General features: G+C 47.1%; 1 protein-coding gene across 4 annotated transcripts in view; it reads left to right on the top strand.

Moving 5' to 3' along the window:
- BAIAP2 (BAR/IMD domain containing adaptor protein 2) overlaps positions 1-21974 on the top strand; it is a 764302-nt gene that overhangs the window by 196720 nt on the left and 545608 nt on the right. For 3 of the 4 annotated variants that reach the window (XM_069655178.1, XM_069655176.1, XM_069655177.1), the window contains exon 3: positions 7758-7844. The exons of the other annotated variant lie outside the window; for it this stretch is intronic. In XM_069655178.1, coding sequence (XP_069511279.1) covers positions 7758-7844 — 87 coding nt within the window. The remainder of the gene's footprint in view (positions 1-7757; positions 7845-21974) is intronic. 4 annotated transcript variants of the gene reach the window in all.

The following is a 21974-nucleotide window of genomic DNA, read 5'->3' as shown; positions in this document are numbered from 1 at the left end:
ATCCCAGAGCAAGGTGTCATGGTCAAGATTTCACACCCCTATTTCCAACCCAACACACAGATGGGACTTGAAAGTTGTCCTTACAACGTTAATGGGATCTTCTTTCGAACCCATGCACATAGCTAGCCTTAAGGCCCTCACCTACACGACTGCCTTCTTAGTGCCCATCACCTCGATGAGGAGAGTTGAACTGCAGGTGCTTTCTGTTCAAGACCCATTTGAAACTAGTCATAAGACATTGTGGTTTTGTGCACACATCCATGTTTTGTGCCTACATCCAGCTCGAAATTCCATGAGAATGAATGAATCGATCGAACTTCACACTTCTTTCAAAACCCCACTAACTTGGAAGAAAGAAGCTTCCATACACTTGACGTGAGGAGGGCAGTAATATACTACCTTGAGAAAACTTGGAAAAAATTACACTTTAAACAAAAAAGAATTTCAGGGGTTTGCCCCAAACCCCCTTTTATTTTTATTCATACTACCCCCCCCCCCCCCCGACACCAAACACTGCTATTCCCATTCCCAACTACATATTTATAGTTTTAATAAAATACATTTTTTCCCCTGTGTTTTTGGTTTGTTGAAAAGTTCATTAGTGTGCCTTCATTAAAACTGCATACTGAAAGACCTAAGCCACTGAGAAAGAATAACCCATTCTTTCTGTTTTATAGCTGGTAGAGAAGGGGACCCTGTATCTAAATTGGCTATTTCCAAATGGATTGTAAATTGCATCACATTGTGTTACTCTTGCCAAGAGATCTACCCTTTACACCTAGAGCCCACCCTACTCTAGGCACAGGGGCTCCCATAGCATTCATTGCAAATATTCCTCTAGATTTCATATGCAAAGCAGCAGTTTGGAGTTCTGTTCATGCCTACACCCAACACTACTGCTTAGACACACACTCAAGTCTGAGTCTCAGGTGGGACAAGTGGTGCTAAGAAAGACATCATTGCTACTGTTCCTTCACACATCCCACCACCATCTCCTGGTACTGCTCGCTAGTCTCTGAAGAGTATGCGATTCTAATCAGATTTACAAGCATCAGAAGACATTACATTATTCACTGTAATCATATTTGAGTATTGCATCTGCTTATATTCACATGTGCTGAAGGCACGCCCCCAAACGCTTACACCAGGAAAAAATACAACCGTTAGGAAAAAAACACCCAAGAAACTCTTGCAAGGATAACGAGTTCTATTTCTACGAAAAAAGGTGCGTCCACAAAGAATTCTGCCACCATTGAGCGCTCTAAGAAGAAGCTTAAAAGGCAATACAGCATTGCAGCCTTCACCATTGCATATGGTGAGAACCCGCGTAGCTGGTTGGTGCAACGCTATACATTGGCGGCCTGCTGCAGAGGGGATGCCAGGCAATTGGTCCCAGCCTAGTTTGTGCGTCTTCCATCACGTGGGGTCTGCTGGACTCATCGTCTCCAGGGAACCAAAGCTAAAAAAGTTAGCTGTATTTGTAAATAGTGTTGTATTATCATTTTACAAGGCACCTGGCATGCTCAAAGACTGGCACAGGGAGTTTTGGGGTCATACTGACCCACACATTCTTCACTCATCCCTATTGCGTCACGGCTTCCAGGGCTTCCACCCTCACCTTTGAACTATAATGTATACCTCCCTGTACCTTGCATTACAAATCATGTCATTATGAAATAAAGGTGGTATGACCATGCTCTTGGATCTTTTATGGTGGATTGGTTTATGGTTGGTGGTCTAGTATCTTGGAGTTCAGGGGTCTTGGGATCAGGGCAGTTGTAGGGGCTATAACTTGTGGTTGGCTGGGTGGGGGTCGGAGGCCTGCTCTGGCCTTTGTGGGATAACATGTACACCATGGCACCCAGCACTGTCTCGTGGCTTTGCAGGGCACATTTTTTGTAGAACACACATATTGGCAGCAATTTTAGAACACAGGTTTCTGTGAAAGCTAGTCACGTGGGCATCTTATCAGCACTTGTGCCTATTCAGATTTCTCCTTCAGGCTTGCGGCCTGTCTAGCACTAAATACTACATGGCTGTGCAGGCCTTGTGCTTAGACTATGGCTACAAAATGGCATCTGCTTATATATACGCACTATGTCTAAGCTTCCGAATTGCCTACCCTAACATGATTGTGTGGGGAGCTAAAAGATGCCCCCCCTCGTCCCCTGGATAATTATAATTCTTTCAGTGGGACTCCTCACCCTAAAGTGCCTAGGGGTTGGGATGGGTTTGCTCCCTTCCTCCCCTCTTGGAGTTGAAGGAACATAGGCATCTTGCATCTTCTCTAATCACTCACACATTCTGCAAGTCTCCCTCGTGTCGAAGAAAAACAGGTGGGACCTTGCGTGAAGGATCCCTCTCTCCCTCTCTCTCTCTCTCTCTCTCTCTCTCGCTCTCTCTGCCCCCCCCTCTCTCTGCCCCCCCTCTCTCTGCCCCCCCCCTCTCCCTCTCCCTCTCGCCCCCCCACTCCCCCCCCCTAGGAAATCTGAAAAAGGAATTGCTAATAACGGTTTATTCTAACAACGGATTTGGCAGAAATTGTGCAAACAAAATAAGTTGTTAAAACAAAACGCCACAGTTGTTAGCACATTCAATTTCACATTGCGAGAGTGCAGTTTTTAAACAACCGTAGCGTGAAAACCGCTTGGCAGATTTGGACCAAATAAAGCATTGACTTATTGCCTTGACAGGTTAGGGGTAAATCCATCCAGTAGTTTTTAAATTATTCGACGGAGAACAGGGCGTCCCTACGCCGTAACGGTTATATCAGTATTGTTGCTGTGCAGCAGAACGGCTAATAACTTTTGACTTGCTGGATGGTTTTGGATGAAAATTTCTAAACCAAGGGATTGTCAAGGGACACCCCAAACTGGACATTTTGGGAACAATTTGTCAAAAAATAAACTTTATTAAAAATGGTAGTGTAGTAGTCATTCTATGTATAGTGCCCAGTGGGCCCAAATAAGTGTATTGGGAGGGGGAACCTTTACAGTGGGCACCGCCAAAGGCCATGCTCACTGGCCAGGGCCAAAGGCCTGGGCATGGCCACCTAGTGGGTGTAAAAGAGCGTATTTGGGTTGGGGGGAGATATAAAGTACACACTACCGAAGGCCATGGCTAGTGCCCATTAACAAAAACAGATATACCAAAACCCTCGAAAGTCACTGTAAACACTGCAGTTAACTTGACATGTTTTAACACAACAATACCCTCTAAATTTAGCATATGTGGGAAGTAATGACCAGCTTAACTCTGCGTGTCCCGTAGAAAAGCCCATGAGCACATACATATAATAGAAGGGATTCACGATGACCTACAAAATGACATTATGTGGGACATCAATGGGAGCGCGCTGACTTAAGCTAGTCATGACGTCCCACGGCCGCGACATTTTAAGGGTTTTGTTACATTAAATCTGGTAAACTCAACTGTACTTTAAAGTGTGTGTATCTCTATCTCCTCCATGTGCTTTTGGACATCTCGCAATCAGGGAGGCGGTCTGTTCAGGTATTGCTGTTTAGTACAAAGTTATAGTATCAGGGCATTCTGGTAACTGCAGTTCATGCCGGCAGCCAGTAACCTACTCATCCTTCCATTCCACAATGTAAATCCCACAGTGGGAGGGAAAGGGGAGAAAACCAGTAGTGTGGCTCTCCAAAGTGGGGGCATGTATCATCCTGGTGCTCCTCTCTGGAGTCTGGCACTCCCAAATATATCTACAAACGAAGGGGGGTGAAGGGCGCTCTATGGTTCTCAGCTCTATCATCCTCCCACAATCCAGATGATCTCCTCCAAGAGCTTCTGTGCCTCTCATACTCATACACACACTTCAACAATGACCAGTGCTGGACTGAAGCTTTTAACCTCAATCATGCCACACTCCCCAGGTGGCAAGAACAAGAGCAAAGGGAACAAATTGTGACCTTGTTGGTGTGGCGATCTGTATTGGTAGACTTTGTGCCGCTTCAGGGGTTGAGTTTTGAATTTGTGGAGCAGGAGCTAGAAGCGGCTCCTGGTTGTCATGGTTTTTTGCATGACCAGGAGTTACTCATCTGGACCCAGGAGCTAAGCAGAGATTGAAAAACAGCAATTTTTGTGTAGTGCTGTAAAATGTGAGTATCGCACATGTTGCAGCAGTTGCTCTTGTGTTCCCAAAAGCTGGTAAAACCTCCCTATTCTTTTATTTTTTACACAAACTTTTGTATGCAGATTTTAAAAAAGTGCACACCATGACCGGGACTTTCAGTTGCTGTGCTGCGGGCTTTCGCTCTATGGCTGACTGTTTTTGTTGATTCATTTACTTTCACATTTACATTGTTTTTCCTTTTTATTTCCTGTCATTTCTGTCTTGCTGGTCCTTCTGGTTTACTCATTACCTAACTTTCCTGCAACATCTAGAGTTCTGCCACTAAATCTATTTCTGTTACTGCATCAGTCTGTTGCTGTCTCTTTACTGCCACAGCATTATGATCTATGACTTCCACCTTTTATGCTAACTCCCTCGCTTTCTCTCACCTGAAGAATAAGGAGCTAATATATAGTCTGCCACAAATCTAGCACACACATGAGATACAAACTATAACTTTTTGTCCAGTACCCATGTATTGGCCCATTGTGTTTTCCATGTCTTCTAGATGTTTCCTAATGTAGGTTTTCTACAAATTACAATATTGAATTTGTGATTAGTATATTTGTGCGGTGTGACTTGGATTGGGGAGCCAACACTAGCTCCTTGTAGCTATTGATGTCAAGCGAGCAAGCTGTACCCAGGAGCTAAATTTCTACCCAGCTTGCGGCAATTTCAAGCCCTGTGCTTACTCTAATGAAACAAATGCTTCTCAATGTGTAAGACTGATTTAGTTGCAATGCTTGCATTTGTTGAGTATGTGGCAAGGCATGATCTTGATTTATTTGAAAGTAGCTTCTATTATAGCTTTAACCTTTTGAAGTGTTTGATTATTTCTTGTTCTCTGGCAGTCTTTTTATTTTATTTTTCTTTATATTTTACCACAGCCAACATTATATCCAAAGGTTTTTGCTTTCAAACCGGTCTTTTATTTATTAGTTTGGACTGTTTTGTACTTTAAGCCAAAACTATTCTCATTAAAATAAAATAAGAGCTTTAAATTTGGACTTTGAATGAGGGTCTAATGTATTTCAATAGAGATACATTTGAGGAGGCATACACATGTGTTCGGCTATTGAATCCCTCCCATTCCCTGCCCCTAGCCATGCTTATTCCTACGGCGAATCCCACCCATTCCTGCCCATCTCAGACCTCTTTCACCTCTCCCATGGAGGTAGCCATCTTGGATGACTGTCTCTACGGAAGCTCTCTGGAAACGAGCGGACATCTTTGAATGAGAAAGATACCATGCATCTTAGTGTGGAAAATCTGTATTCAGAATGTTTGACCTTTTCTTTTGCTGAATACAATGCAAGTTCATGCCTTCACATTGATCCGTTTTCCTCTTTAAAGGGATATACTCAAAAATGTTATGCTTTAAAAATGTTGGCCATGATAAAAGAAAATATAATGGCATTGTTTAAATATATATATTTTTTTAAATGACCATTCAAGTGTTGATAGAAAGCGTAGAACCTATTAAGAGGGAAGAGCTGATCTCCTCAGGGCCGTGTGACGCTTAGTACACAGGTCTATTCACCTGCTGTGTTTATTCACTGATGCCTCGAAAGCGAGGTCACATCAGAGGAACCAACCAATACATGGAGTAAGGAGATACACCTACACAGTAAGCTTTCATCACACTGTACTGAGGCAAGGCGCCTGCACACAGATCCAGCTGAAACATAAAGCTGAGCGCTGCACCACCATTTGCCTGTTTCCCCTGCTCAGTTTCACTACAAAGCCATTTTGGCAACTAGATATCTTGCAGAATTTGCCAGGAACACACAGGACAGTGCTCTCGTCGGAGACCTGAGATTCTCTGACGTGAGCACTGTCTTGTGTGTGAGAGATTGGGATTTTGCTCACACTTCAGATTTCTAGCTCCCCGCTGCCGGCATGTGCCACGTTGCTGGCAGCACGTAACTGGAAATCCTGAATGCAAGAAAAATCGCATGAACACAGGACAGTTCTGTCCCTCTTTCCAGCACCAACATGCCCTTCTCTTTCGCCAGTCTCTATCCCCCATAAAGATGCTGCCCCTCTAACCCCACCGCCCCCAACCCTGTGTGCTGCCATCCTCCTTGGCCTCCACGCCTGGTCCAGCCACCATGTGACTCTGGCTCGGCCCGCGTTGGACTTCTACAGCCAGACCCAAAGGCTTGGTCCTGGCTCGGCCCTAACCCAGTGTTCCCTGCCTCTGCCAGCTCCACATAGTGGCAACATGAGAAGGGACATTACAAGATGCAAGCGGAAAAATAAATATTTGTGAATACATGCGTGTCACTGCTATGTACTAAATATTTACTTGTGACAATGAACTTAAATAAGGAACTTGTATTGAAGACTTACTTGCAGGCTCCTACTTGCTTCAGGTCTACTGCATACCACAAGACTATTGAAAAACCAGGCACTACCATAGTGGTATTAACTGGTCGCTGATAGTAGCAAGTGCAAAGCACTGTTCGCTTTGCCAATGATTTTTTAAATTTTTTATTTTGGCCCTGTTGACATTCATGTTAAAATCCCTCCTACTCTGGGGCCAAATACTCTTTTGATCACACTGATAGAATTTAAGCCCAATAAAACAATTGTCTTATCAATCTGCTGCTACACAACTACACAAAAGACTTCATGCAATGGATTGCATCTTATCTGCCAGAAACCCAGTAGTTTACCTCCTGGTAGTTCAACATGCATTCAACAAGGGGACTTGGTATTGATTTTTGCAAAGCAGCCTTATGACTTGAGTCTGTAAACCTTGTCTGGTTGCTTTGTTCTATTAAAAAAATAGTGTCCCACTCATTCCCATACCTTACTCTAAGAGCACACATCGTTGTAACCGCCACCCTGACGATCCTTTCTGCTTGCTATGCGTTACACCCAAACATCAGGAAGCCATGGAAGATTGCTTAACAAGTTTGATACTCACCTGCAACTCTCCAGTATTGGAATTTCCACAGGTCCAAATGCCAACCACCTTTGTTCCCACTGAGCATGTTTTTCCATAGTTTCCATGTTTCAAAACCAAGTGTGTTTTACTGCCACTTAAGACTGTTGGAGCGTTTGGCCCATTTTGAAATTACTTCACTGGTACTAGGCTATTATTCAACCAAGCATGTGACTGTTTAGGGTGCCATTAATGGCAAACTGTACACACTAGTTGGCAATTTTTCCAGTGAAGTCAGTCTAAACTTTCTCCATTGTTTTTAGCCAGCGTCTGACCAAAGGTCTTGCTTTGTTTATAGTCTTAGTTGTAAAAGTAGGGGCTTGGAAGTATGGCTCCCCCTGCCCCCTTTGAAACTGTGAAGGGGCAGGGTGAAGTGAAACCCTGACCAGTCCTAAAGGGTGACAGGCTGGGCATAAAAGAAAATGCACTGTCTGTACACCATTTAAGCAAACGATTGGGAAAGCTAACAAAACAGAAGGTGGGTGTTTATGCATGGAGTTGTGGCCATTGCTGTTAACAATTGAAACGTGATTTGACAGAGGATCCTTACAACAAGCTGTTTCTTTCCTTATCTGCGGTCCTAAGTAAAGAAGGAAACCCAATTCCCTAATTTCTATGCATTACTTTTTTGACAATTCTAAAAAAAATGTGCAATTTTTATTTGTATTTTCTTTTTAGGTGTAACGTTTGCAGCAAAAGGCTACTTTGATGCTCTGGTTAAAATGGGAGAATTGGCCAGTGAAAGCCAAGGCTCTAAAGAACTTGGTAAGTTAAGGCAACCAAACGCTTTAGCTTGAGAGCCAAACACACATATGCAGTACTTGGTGTCGGCAGCTCAATCTCCCTTAGTTTCTAAATTAAACTAAAATTTATTTTAACAGATGTTAGCAGTACTACAATTATGATCAGAGCTTCTATACATACATTTTATGCATTCTGCCTACAATTGCTATCAATATTTACAGTGCTTCTGCTTAAGTCAAATTGTACTTGCAATACTGTGCTTTAATGTTTGCTACCACCTGCCTAGACAGACTTTAAGATGTTCACCTCTCTCATGCCTGGTAATGGTTAACGTACTTGGAAAACAGCCAGGCTGTTTGATTTCTCCATGAGAACCCTGTGCACTATATTTGTATACACTGCATATTAAAGAGCTGTGTTTATGCTTGTAGTAGGATTTGTAAGCGTGGCATAAGTGTTACTAAATGTTCCTGTTGCTGTTGTGCTCGCATTTGTTCTGTAAGGCTATTGCTTAGAGGTGGTTGGCATTGTCGCCGACCTACCTGAGATACCGTTCACCGGTCAAGGTAAGCTGTAGACTGAAGAGGCCTCCAGGACTCGTAATGCAGTTTATGAAATAGATTACATTGGGTAAGAATTTCTCAAGCCTTTGTCATACAATTAGAGATTGTCCATGCCTATATTCACTTAATTGATACTTCTACCCCCAACCCAAATGAAATGTCTAAATTGATTTAATATATACAGAGTATATCATATACTAGATGCCCGCCACAATATTCTGATAGAAATTTGAGCAGCAAACATTGTAGGAGTGGATAATCATGTGCTCTGTATATGTTTGCTAGAGTATCATTTTTGTTGGCCCTTTGTTGGGAGGCTGAGTATTGATTCTTGCTATGTTGCAGTGGTTTCATTGGGACGTTTGCCTTGTGTTGCATGGATGTGGTTGGCCGTCTGCAGGTGTAAATTACTTTGTGTTTTACTAACATTGTTTTGTTGATGGATCCTGGCATTGTATTGTAACCACTGAGGGTTGATGGGCTGCAGGGAGCATTTTATGATTTTTGTCTGCTTTGCCTTGATGTTTAAATGACAAACCCACGCCTGGCATTTCAGTCCAACAGCCTGTTGTCCTTGGCAATATCCCTGAACCTACTGAGCATGAAAAGAGTACCAGTCCAACTGAATCAGGGTGGGGTTGTTGGGGATGGACCCCCAGGTATGCCAGAGTGACACTGGAAGTCCGGACTTTGAGGGCCCAACTCCTTCCTCCAGGCTACACTGAGGACTCGGTCAACAGCAAATTTATACTGTGGTTTATTACAGGCAAAGCCTACGGGGGGGGATCAGCAAAGGAAGAGCAAAAATCCATGCACATCCCTTTTCCTCGGCCCGCAGGCCGGTTTTACTTCCAAATGGCATCGGCATGACGTCTCAACCTGGGCCCCTCTCCAGAAAACGTATTGGGCCAACTGATTGGGTATTGAGTATGTTATAACCTATACATGACATTATAGATGTTGTTCTACTGGCCCTCGCATGTCAGGTGGCTGCCCTGATCCATCCCCCAATTCACTAACTAACATTGTTGCAGTGTTATGGACTTAACATTGGTTCTTGCCTGTGGCAACCCACCCTTACAGTACTAAACTGTGATTGGCTAGAGCAGACGTCCTCAGGCCTGGGATCTGCAATGATTCTCCGCTCACTGTGTACCTCTTCAAGGTAATAAGAATGATTGTGTCTGTATGTACAACCTTAGCTTATGAGAGTGCTCTCCTAACTGGCGCAACACTTGTTGCATACTTGTCCCGGTCTGTGTCTGGCCCCAGCTCTCCTTTCCCACCGCTGATAGATATCCATTGTCTGCTTCGTGTTCAGAGACCACAAATGTGAGCTGTGCAGCTCTGAATTATGAAGATGTATTAGTCTTTTCTGCAGCGGGTCCCTTTGTTGTCTGGGGATTGGAATGTCATCCCTATCTCTTGACCTTAGCTGCGGGTTCTGTCTCGCACAACTTGCTTTCTGTCCAGCTTGAACCAGTTTTGCTCGTCTCTTGCTCAGAGGACTGCTGTAATTTTCCTGAACCTTATAATGCGGTTTCTAGTGTCCATGCTATGCTATATTTTCATAGGTTAGTCAGACTTGGCTCTGTCAGGTCCCATTGGTGCTCCTGCAGTTCCATAGGGTTAGTTGCGTGCCAGCATCGGCAAACTCTGCTCGGGATTGCTTGTCTCTTGTGGTCTGCGCATTGCAGCGTTTGGCTAATGGCAAAATAATAAAAGCAATGACGGGTATGCATATGCATCTGTCCACTAACTATAGAACTGTACGCTCGGGTTCTTCATGTATTCAAGTGTTTTTGTGTCCCGATGTGCGGATGGCACGTATGCTTCCTGTCGAACACTGTTATGTTGTAGTATCTCCAATGACGTCAGCAACATGGCTTTTTGGTTTTTTAGCCCAAGCTGTCAGTACAGGCGTCCTTAATCATAGCCTGTGGCTCTTCATCCATGCATGTATAGATCTGTATGTCCCTCGATCGGTATGGCTGGCTGAGGGGATAACTCTCGACATACTTGTCAATTATGGGTCCATTCGTCTGAAATGGAATGGCTGATTTGCTGTGTTTTCTGGCCTTCTTTCTTGTCATGAATTTAGTAAGAGGGGGTGGAAGGCTTCCCCATCCCTCGAATGCCCTCCCACCCCCCGGTAGACCTATCCACTACATCCTTGTATGACAGTCCTTTTGCTGTTGGCTGCCATAGCTTTGTTTTTCCTCCAAGGTGTCCATAGTAGTTGTGTGATCATTTAACGACCAGTTCACATAACAGCACACTCCTTCGGGGTTACACCAAACCCACATCCCTTCATGGTACTTTGCATCAAATGGGTTGTCCAGCTTCATTGCTCCAAGTGGGACTAGTTCCCATTGACCAAACCTTGCCCTGATTTTGTTCCTTTTTGCTTCAATCTCATCCTTTGCACCTGCTATGTTTACATCATCAGGATCTGCATCCCCTTAGCTTCCTCTGCTGTTTTCTTGCACCTGGCCATGCAAATTTTGGTCCCACATATTGACAATGCTGCTAGTATTGATGCACCCATTATCAACTTCAGTCCATCCGACGGCCATGCTGGCATCCATGACCATATATACGTTATTCAGCGCTGGTCGTTTCCTGTCCCCCTTGCTTGCTCTTCCATTTTGGCATGCATTCGCGCCAGCTGCGCCACTGCATCTGATGGTGTTCTGTTATTTTTGTTGGCAGGTATAAATGTGCAACATGAACTCATCTTTGCACAAACTCCTTCTTCCATGGATGAGGGGTCCAGAACATTTATTCTAGAGTGCCACCAACCTTATGGCTCTGAGCTCCTCCTTTGTGTTGAGCCCATTCACAGTGGCATTGATGGTCACCATCAGCTCCCAGCGTGTTATCTGTAACCACTTTGCATATGTCTGTACAGATGTTATTATTGATGCAAAGTACATTTGTGGCCTGCTGAACAGCCTGTGTTCTGCTGGAATGTCATCTAGCGTTTTCTCTGATCCTTTTGGGAAGTAATTTCCTCCTCTTTGCTCTGCTCAGTTCAGCCGGCTTCCCTGTGGTTGCCACTTCAATTGACCCCTTTCTTTTGTTATTTTCCATGTTCGGAAACTAATCGAGCTTCACATCCTTTTTGGCACAACAGACGAAGGCATGTTGATGTGTACCAACGAGCAAACTCATCCCCAGTCACGTGACAGCTTCTTGTTTGCTTTCGATCCGCAAAGCCCAGTAGTGGTCCATCAGTACTGCTGTTACTGCTTTCATAGCTGCGTGTTCAATACTTCTGCATCACACATACTCGCTAAATTCAACTTCGCTATTGTTCTGGTAGCACAGTGCTGGTGTCTTCAGAGGTATTATAGGCATCAGGCCCGCTTCATTTTCTACTCATGTCAGTAACTTGGCACTTGCAGCCTATTCTTTCAGGCACTTGTCATTTTATTCCTGTACCTTGTTCACTGATGACTGTGCTAGTGTCAGTGTTTTGCTTCCCACCACTCCGTCCATCCTTCCCACTTGGCCATACACTCGTATCTGTGGTCTTCCCCACAAGCCTGGCTCTCCTCCTGTCTCCTTCATTCTTGTCCATGGACATGGTAGTGCCTTCAGAATGATCGTTTTTGATTCTACTTTGTCAGGTCAATTGGTTATGTACTGTATACCTTCATCTAGCTGCCAATAATTGTTCATCATGTCTAATGTCTTCATGTAATTGTCATCCTACGGGAAGGTTGCTTTGGACATCCACCAGTGTTGCTGTCTTCCCTTGACATCTGCCTCAAGTTGGCACCATCAAGAGATGCATTAGGCATTGTACTCTTGCTGCTGGTATTTCAGTTGCTATGAACATTAGGGAGGCACTCATTGAGTTGGGGGATTAAGGAGCAGACCTAACCGCTTTCCCTGGTGGTTTCCTTACCTACTTTTGTCATGCAATTGTACCACATGTTAGACACTCAAGCAGTGTCGGTGAGATACATGTCAACTCCTTTCATGTCTGTGTCAACACTGCGCTACCCTCTGCTTACCTTATCAGCATTGTTCTCTTGGCCACCTGACCTGGTCGTTCGTTCTGCTCGGGTTGGGGGAATGTTGGAGGGTACACCGGTAGTACTAGCAACCCAATTGATTTTTCCAGAATACGAATATAACACTGCTAGGAATAAGCAAGACCAACGGAACCATCACATTTTCAAATGTCATTCATTTTCACTTGCGCTGCTTGATCCTTGCAGCTTGACGAGGTAGTTGCCCATCTGAAATGCGTTACTGTGTTAGTGGTCTAGGTACTTCTTAAGCCCCGCAGACCAGATAATCACTGATGGCAAAGGTAAACACTTCTTCCCACAATTTTCTCACAGATGGGTCTCATTGTGCTGAAGCTGAGCCTATGTTTGGGCCAAATACTCTATAAAGGCAGGATAGTATACTCTGGGGGAATCTGGCTCGGAATCTGCTGGGTCTCGTCACAGTGGGGACAAATTGGTTTGAGAAAGTATCTGGGTGTTGGGCAGAGGGCAACATATATGTGAATAGACAGCACAGTTACATTGGCTTTCACGTAGATTGTGTGGGGAAAAGAAAAATAACAGTGTTCCCTAATCTATTTCCACAAGCAGTCTGGTCTCAACTTCTGCTGCTCGCGAGTGTGTGACCATTGGATGCCCTTCTCTCGGCGTGTGAGTTAAGAATGTGCTTGTATCTCTCCTAGGTGCTGAACGTTGGCCGTGACGGTGACCTGGTTGCCAGGCGAGGCTGCTGCTTTGTAGGGCTTGATGTCTGCCAAGTGGTTCTGGACCAGCTTCCTTCTAGTTTGACAGCATGGTCGGCCACTTTCTCCACAATGTGCTGACCTGTGAACCTTGGTGCATTCCAGCGCCGTACAGTTCCTGAGGACGACTGTCCCCACTTTCACAGGGTTTTAAAATCCAGAGTCTTGCGGTGCTGTCACAGTTGCTCTCATCGTTATCGTCCGGGCCTCACTGGTGTCGTATCTGGCGAGGGATAAAAGAAGCCCTAGTCACTAAGGAAGTAACATAATCATTAATTTCCTGTCCTAACACATCTGCACTATTCTCACAATCCTTCAGTGCCTTTGTGGGAGGAGCCAGGGGTAGATGCATGCGCCGTCCAGTCACGATTTCATGGGGCGTTAAATGGTGGTCGGAACCAGGCTCATTGCGCAAGGCAAACCAAGCAAGAGGTAGACAGTGCAGTCAGTTCTTTTTGGTAATCTGTTTCTTGACTGTACCTTCTTTCGGGAGGCTGTTCAGGTGTTCATACAACCCATTTGCTTGCGGGTGGTATGCACAGGCGAACTTCTGTTGTGATGAAACATTTAATTGGCCAATTGAGGCCCATTGTGAGACCGCAGGACCTCACACACGCCCCATTTTAGGAATACTTTCCTGACTAAGAACCCAGCTGCTCCAAGGGTGTCAGCATATGAACGGGGGACAGCCTCTATCCACCTGGAGAATGGGCACACAACCACTATCATGTAGCGGTATACTTGGCAAACTTGGATCATGTCTACATAATCTACATGTAAATGCTGGAATGGGCCCACTGGCCTCTGTATGGCTCCTCTCCCAACTCTCTGGGTATGCCGTGCTGACAAAATCAAACCATTGTTCACAAATTCAGCCACGTGTCTGCCAAATTAGGACCGAACCATGTTTCAAATAGATTGTGTCCTCCAACGTATTCCACATCATTGACATGTAATGTCCACAGCTGTGCACTTCGGAAACTTTTTCGGCAGAGGGCGTCCTGCGTCGATGGCGTTGGGTCAATGTCCCTCGAAGGCCTCCGTCGAGGGCAACATCACATGTTATAAATAAGACGCACGGCACCCGTGAAACTCTGCACGCCTCGTGTGTTCATCATTACGATGTCTTTGTCTTCGACCTCTCCGACTCTGCGGTCAGGCTTCAAGACCTGCTGGTACTGCAAGTCGAAAATGTTGCTCACCGACCCCCACTGCATTTTGTGGTGCCTCGGTGAGTCGCACAACACTGACTACTGCTCGAAATGCCAGTTGCTGACTGCCAAGGCCTTGCGGAAGGGGAAGCGCCAGGTAGGTAGGGGCTCTAAGCTTAAGTCTCAGACATCCAAGTACAAGGGGGTTTCCACCGATGACTGGAGGGACGACTCTGCGTTGGAAGGAGTCCCGGGGAATCTCAGTCCTGGAGTGGATCCCACCACTCTTCTTCCTTGTCCCGGCACTCTAGGAAGCGCCGTCACCGGTCGCCTTCCCAGTCCTCCTTGGAGAATGGTGCATTGAGGAAGGTTACGTGCCCAACAAAGTCCTCGACTCCGGAGGAATGGGTGGCGTTTAAACAATCCATGTAAACAATTTTTCAATTGAAGGGCACAGTTCCAGTCGCGCCTTCTGACGAAGCCGACCAGGATTGGTCTCTTACCGTGGGTCGCATGCCTTCAGGCTCAGGTTCACGACTTGACTCGCATTGGGAGCCTTCGAGGTGCCGTACGGACAAGGATTCAAAGTCGTAAGACATGTCTCTAGGTCTCGGTCCTCGTCCACCGTGAGACCGCAGCTACCTATGGAGGGCTCGATGTCGACTCAGTCGGCGCTGTGTCCGTCTGACTCGGACGTCGGCACCTGTCGACGCTGTCCATGCTCTCTGCGTTGAAGCCTTCGGCACCTTTGGGGATTTTTTCTCAATTTGCCTTTGGAGTACCCAGATCTCGTGGATCCTCCAAGGAAGGTTACTGGGAAGTCTGTGCGGCCAGTTTTGGCCTCCAGGCCCTCTTCTGTCCCCAGGCCTGGGTTTCCACTCCCACTGGATGACCGTTATGATGATGATGATGAGGAGGAAAGGTCTGAGGTTGAGGAACCTGGTGACCTTGAAGATGCTCCACTTGTTTCTGGAGACAAGTTGGAGGAGTTGCGGCAGACCCTCCATGATGCCAGTGGGTTGGACACGTCTCCGGAAGTGGAATTCGGTAGGCCTCATCCTGGGGCTCATGCACAGTCTTCGTACAGGAGGCTCATGGTGAGGGTCTCTGAGTATCTGAGCTGGTCCAGTCCTCCTGAAGACTTTGTGCAGGATGATATGACAGACATTCTAGATCAAGGTCCGTCCTCTGTCCCTGTTTTGCCCTTTCATCTTACCTTGCAGAAAAGGGTGGCAGCTGCTTGGCAGTCCCCGGAATCTTTCGGCTGTGAATAAAAATCTAACTAAGAAATACCGCCCTTCTGTTCGTGACCCCAGCTATTTGTCTACTCACCCCCCCCTCCAGAGAGTTTGGTGGTTCAGGTAGCTACGGCTACCTCGAGGCAGGCGGCGTACCTTACCATACCTCCAGATAGGGACGACAATCGCTTCAATGGTTGGGCTCGGAAGGTATTTTCTGCTGGGAGCTTGGCATTGAAATCTGCCAACTCCACGTGTGCCCTGGCAAGGTTTTTGCACACTCTTTGGAATTGTGTTCCTTTGGCGGCTGAGCATATTCCCAAGGGGGAAGAAAGGGATGGGTTCCTTGCTCTCGTGCAGGACGGCAAGGATGCCATGTGCAAATCTTTTCAGTCGGGTTTGGATATGGCCGTCAGTGTTAGCCGATCCATGGCTGCGAGCACCGTTATACGCAGATTTGCGTGGTTGCGGAAGTCAGGGTTTGCTCCGAATGTGCAGGCCCATCTTCTGAACATGCCCTTTGATGGCGCACATTTGTTTGGCAGCAAGGCTGACGAAAGCCTTGAGGTTGCAGACTTCAAAAGCTGCAGCGAAATCTTTGAGCGGCACGGTGTGTCAACCTCTGCCTTTTCGTTCTAGGGGACAGCAGTGGAGGGGAGGTTGTTTTCGTTACTACTCCTCCTTTGGTAGAACAAGAGGGGCCGCCAGTGAAAGGGGCCAGTTAAAAAAAAGTAGCCGTGGTGGTCGAGGAAATAGTGGTGCCAAAGCCACCCAGGCAGGTGCCTCTTTGCCTTCAGGCACTGCCGCAGCCGCTTCCAAACAGTCATGAGGCCATGCCCCATGGTTTGCCGGTTGGAGGCAGACTGTCTCAGCATCTCAAAGAATGGCGGGCCATTACTTCAGATGAATGCGTTCTGGATATCATAGCCCACGGCTGTTGCTTTCACTTCCTTCAGCGGCCTCCCAACAATCCACCGGGGAAACTCTTTGAAGCTTCCGGAACAAGGGATGGTATTCCCCTTATTATAGACTGGGGATTGAGACCCATCATGGACTTGCGTTGGTTGAACAAACTTTTCCGGAAGGACAAGTTAAAGATGGTCACTCTCAAGTACCCCAGGCCCTTCAACTTCAGGATTGGTTGGTGTCTCTGGACCTCAAAGATGCACTTTGTTTCGGGTCCTGCCCTTTCGGATTGACCTCCACCCTGAGGGTCTTCACCAAGCTCATGGTAGTGGTGGCAGCGTACCTCAAGCGTGGTGGGGGGGATGGATTCACGTCTACCCCTACCTAAACGACTGGCTGGTCTGGGCACGCTCTCTCGAGCTAGCGTGGATTGCCTCAGTGTCATCTGCCGCACCCTCCACAGGCTGGGCTTCTCCCTGAATTTCACCTTCCCAACAGCTCCAGTACATCAGGGCTGTGTTAGACACGTCCTTGGGGCTGTGTGCGCCTCACAAGGTAAGGGGCTCATCACATTGTGTAGATGGTGGACAAGTGTCAACATGCCCAGTCTCTCCTGGCTTTTGAATTCTTAAGGTTGCTCGGCCTCATGGCATCCTGCATTTTTCTGGTGCCAGAGGCGAGGCTGCAGATGAGATCCCTGCAGTGGGCCCTCAAGATGCAGTGCTCGCAGTTCTCCGGCAAGATGTCGGATCCCGTTCAGATTCCACTCTGTCTCCCAGGATTTTCTTTGGTGGGCCCACGAAGGGAACCTGATTAGGGGAGGAGGTGGGGGGGGGGGACAGTTTTGGCAACCGTGGCTGGAGGTGACGGTAGTGACGGGTGTTTCCCTCACAGGATGGGGCGCTCATGCCAATGATTTGACAGCCAGCGATCATTGGTTTCCGTCGGAGTCCAAACTCAACATCAATCTGTTAGAGCTGAGAGCCATCAGGCTAGCCCTGAAGGCTTTTCTGCCTTCTGTATGGAGGAAGAGTGTCCTGATCATGACGGACAACACAGTGACCATGCATTACCTCAACAAAAAAGGGGGGGAGGGGTTGGGGTAACTCCCATTGTGCAGAGAGGCAATGCAGCTCTGGTTCTGGGCCATCCAGCAGGAAATCTCGATCTCGGCAGTTCATCTGGCCAGAGACGAAAATGGGGCGGCGGACGATCTGAGCAGGCAGAGCACGATCTCTCACGAGTGGGAGTTGGCTGAGGAAGTCCTTCACGAGATCTTCGCTCTTTGGGAAACCCCGCAAGTGGATCTCTTCGCCACCAGTGTCAACCGAAGTGCGAGAGATTCTGCTTGAAGGAAATCCCTCCAAGAGGAGCCTTGGGAGACCCGTTCATGGTGGATTGGTCATTCCCACTGTTGAACGTGTTTCTTCCACTCCCAGCCATTCCTCAAGTGTTGGAGAGGTTACGGAGGTTCGGCTCCCACATGATCATCATTGCTCCAGATTGGGCCAGGAGAGCGTGGTACTCGGACCTTCTAGAAATGTCAATCTGCCCTAATGCCGTCCTCCGTACCGAGGATCTGCTCCCTCTCTCGTGTGCATGGGAGTCGCAGGAGGATCGTGGGGGGGGTCGTGGGAGCATTGGGGTGGAGGTGTGTGTGTGTGTCAGGGGGGGTACGGTGAGCAGGGAGGGCAGGGTCGCAGGGTGAGGTTCCAGGTTCTCCATCCAGAGGTCAAGACTCTCAATCTTCACGCTTGGTATCTGAAAGGTTGAGGTATAAGGATTGGGACCTCCAGGATGATGTGATGGAGGTGTTGCTTTCGGCCAGGAGGCCTGCAACTAAATCCCTGTACCGTTGCTGTAAGATCTGTGACTGGTGCAGAGATCACAATGTTGATCCTTTTCAGTGCTCCATTCCTATGGTTTTGTCTTTCTTACTTTCTTTGGCCCACAGGGGCCTTCAAGTGGGTACCGTTAAAGGTTACCTGGCGGCGCTGTCCATCTTTAAGCGCTCGTCCGAAGAATGTTCTTACTTTAATATTACTTTGATTTCTCAGTTTGTTAACGGACTGACTAATGTATTCCCGCTGTCTCCTTTCCAGGTGCCAGTTTGGGATTTTAATTTGGTTTTTAAATTTCTCATGGGTGCTCCGTTCGAACCTTTGCACTCTTGTCCTTTGAGATTACTGTCCTTCAAGACTGTTCTAGGTTGCGGTTAATTCCACTTGCAGAGTGAGTGAATTGCAGGCACTACTGTTTCACAAGGACAGGGTTGTACTGCGAGTATGTCAATCTTTTCTACCCAAGGTAGTCTCTGAATATCATTTGAGTCAAAAGGTGGTTCTTTCATCTTTCCACCCTCCTCATCCTGGCAAGGAAGAAGAGCGGCTCCATCTGTTGGATCCTATGAGAGCTGAGCTTTTACATTTCTAGGATGTCCAGGGTCAGAGTGGACGATATGTAGGATATGCTGGACACAGTTTGGGCCAGGCTGTTGCCAAACAGACCTTGTCCAGGTGGATTATTCTCACCATTATGGAGTGTTATTTATTGGCAGGTAAGGACCCTCCTGAAGGGTTGCAAGTTAATTCCCCTAGGGGCGTGGCTACTTCCACAGCCCTACAGCGGGAGGTTCCTATTAGGAACATTTGTGATGCAGCCACATGGGCTTCAATACACACTTTTGCTAAACATTTCTTCCTGGATACACTCCATGGGTAGGATATGGCCTTTGGTACGGCGGTTCTTTATTCTGCAATCTGATTGGATACTCTATTCTTTTTCCCGCCTCCATTTACTGGTACCGCTTTGGGAGTATTTTTTATTTATTTTTTTATTTTGCATTTTTAAAGCGCTCGCACAGCCCGCGGGCATCGAGGTGCTGTTACAGGAATTGTGTTTTTTCAGTTGCATAATTGTTTATTTTTTTGTCTTAGTTGCGTATATTTATAACGCGCTTAAACACCCAGAGGCTTCTAAGCGTGGACCCAGGGATCGAACCTGTGTTGCTTCGTGTCATTGCCGTTAAGCTATCCTCCCGGGACAATATGTCAAAGATGTAGAGTATGTTGGAGGACACAATCCATTCGAAGAACAAGTTACTTACCAACTGGTAACGTTCTTTCGACTGGATGGTCCTCCAACGTATTCCACATCACCCTCCCAGCCTGCCCCTCAGGAGAATTTCCTATGCGATTTGCAGCTTCCGTTTCCTCAAGGCTAAGTGCAGTCAAGCAGGCATGAGACTGGTGCCACACGTTCTGGGCGAAAAAACTTACTTAGGCAATGGATGCCGTGCGTCCTATTTATAACATCCTGTGATGTCGCCCTCGACGGAGGCCTTCGAGAGACATTGAATTGATGCAGGACGCCCTCTATCGAAAAAGATTCTGAAGTGCACAGCTGTGGACATTACATGTCAAAGATGTGGAATACGATGGCGGAACATCCAGTTGAAAGAACGTTACCAGTTGGTAAGTAACTTGTTTTTCTCCAATGCGTGTAACCATGATCTCCTTCCGTGTGTGTTGTATAGTGAAATTGTGTCAATGCAGTGTTCAATAATGTGAGTGGTATCTCCACATTCCCAGTGTTCTACTGCCACCATAGGGCATCTGTTGGAGACATTATGCATCCACACCTTGTCCACAGTTCCTTCTCGTCCTTTGGTGCAGCTCCCTGCAACTCCATGATCTGTGCTTCTGGCAGCATGTTGTCCTCTTCCTTAAGTACCATATTTCTGCTGCACTCTCATGTTTGGAGCTCCTCGTAGTTCCCATGGCTCCCCAAGTATGCTGCGCATTAGGCCTCCAAAGTTTGCTGCTTTATTCCCCCTTGAAATGGGACTCTGCTTTCATGTGTGCTTGGCACTTCACTAGTGCTACCTGTGTTGGATAAGGAATTACTGCATGTTGTACCGGAGTCCAGTCTGCCTTTCAGAACCCTCTCCTGAGCCATTGTGACAATCCAGAGTGTACTGTTGAAGTCACATAAGCGGGGTCTGAATAGGTCGTTACTGCCTTATCTCTGTTTTCCAGTACAAGTATTAGGGCTACTAGTTCTGCTTGTGCTGAGTAATGGGATGGTAGTCGTGCACTGGCTACTACTTCACTTGTCCCGTCCTCCTTCAGTCTTACTACTGAAGTCCCAGTATGCCTGACCCCATCTATCTGGTCAATTGTTGACGACCCGTTCATGTAGAGGACGTCTCCCCACTCAGTGCATCCTCCTCTACCTTTCGAGTGTCACTGAACATCGGTTTGCTGTACAGTTTTTTTAATTGATATTTTAATTATCGCGCTCATACACAAGTGTTTCAGAGCGCGGAAAGGGAGGGAAACAGGGGACAACAAAACGGCGATCTTACTAGGCCCAGTGACATTGAGAAAGCGCAAGTGCATGGGAGAGGGGGAGGGGAAAAGTGCATGGAAGGGGGGAGAGGTGGAAAGTGCGAAGCAGAGGAGAAAAAGACAACACAGTGGTAATGCAGCCAGCAATTTGCAAGTGCTAGGTTTAGGCAGCAGACAGGGTAGGTCTGATAAGTGCAGGAAGAAAAGGGGGGGGGGCTGTATGGGTACAGATACAGGCCCCAGTGCAAGGGGTGGCCCGGAGGCAGTGCTGGAGGGTGGCAGGATGAGCAGGTACCTGGGCCCAAAGGACAGAGGGTGGCCAGGTGCACGGTGCCAAGAGAGAACAGATCAGCAGGGGAGAGTGGGAGCGAAGGCAGAAGAAAAGAGGAAGGTCTTGCAGTGCTTCCGGAACCGGGGATGGTTCTCCTCAAGTTTTAGAGTAGCAGGGAGGCTGTTTCAGAGGGAGGACTGAAGACGGCCGAAGACAGATCTACCCCCAGCTCGTTTCTTAGAAAACTGACTGACCCTGTGTGAGTTGGAGGTAGAGGAGTGAAGAGCTTGAGAGGGGAGGTATTTGCGGAGGGATAGCTGAAGATATTTTGGACCCAGGCCCCAGAAAGCCTTGTGGACAATGCAGAGGGTTTTGAATTTAATCCTTGCATCCACTGGGAGCCAGTGGAGAGATTTCAGACCTGGAGAGATACGATCCCAGGGCTTGAGGCCAAGGACAAGTCTCGCAGTCCTGTTCTGGATTAGTTGCAGAGGGCGGAGAGTAGAGGCAGGTAGATTTAGAAGAACAAGTTACTTCTTACCTGGTTAACGTTCTTTCGATGGGATGTTCCTCCGACGTATTCCTTATCTTTGATCGATAACTTGCTCGCTGGCCTCGAACATTTTTTCAGTAGAGGCTGCTGTGCGTTGACGTCCCTCGAGTTGGTGCCCCTCGACAGCCTGCGTATCGGCGCTGACGTCCTCATGCGTATAAATATTCACGCAGCGTCCGTTGCTCAGTTCTATTTTGTAGCTTGGAATTGTCTGTTCATGAATTGGTTATTGACCTTGAAGGAGCGTAAGCTGCAACCACAAGGGAAATTTTACTGAGGGGATGGATGGGAGGGGCGATCGGGAATACGTCGGAAGAACATCCCATCGAAAGAACGTTACCAAGTAAGAAGTAAC

This window comes from Ambystoma mexicanum, chromosome 3q (assembly GCF_040938575.1).
Source record: "Ambystoma mexicanum isolate Mex_15411 chromosome 3q, UKY_AmexF1_1, whole genome shotgun sequence".
NCBI classification, from domain to species: Eukaryota; Metazoa; Chordata; class Amphibia; order Caudata; family Ambystomatidae; genus Ambystoma; species Ambystoma mexicanum.
This window is presented reverse-complemented; position numbering and strand designations above follow the sequence as displayed.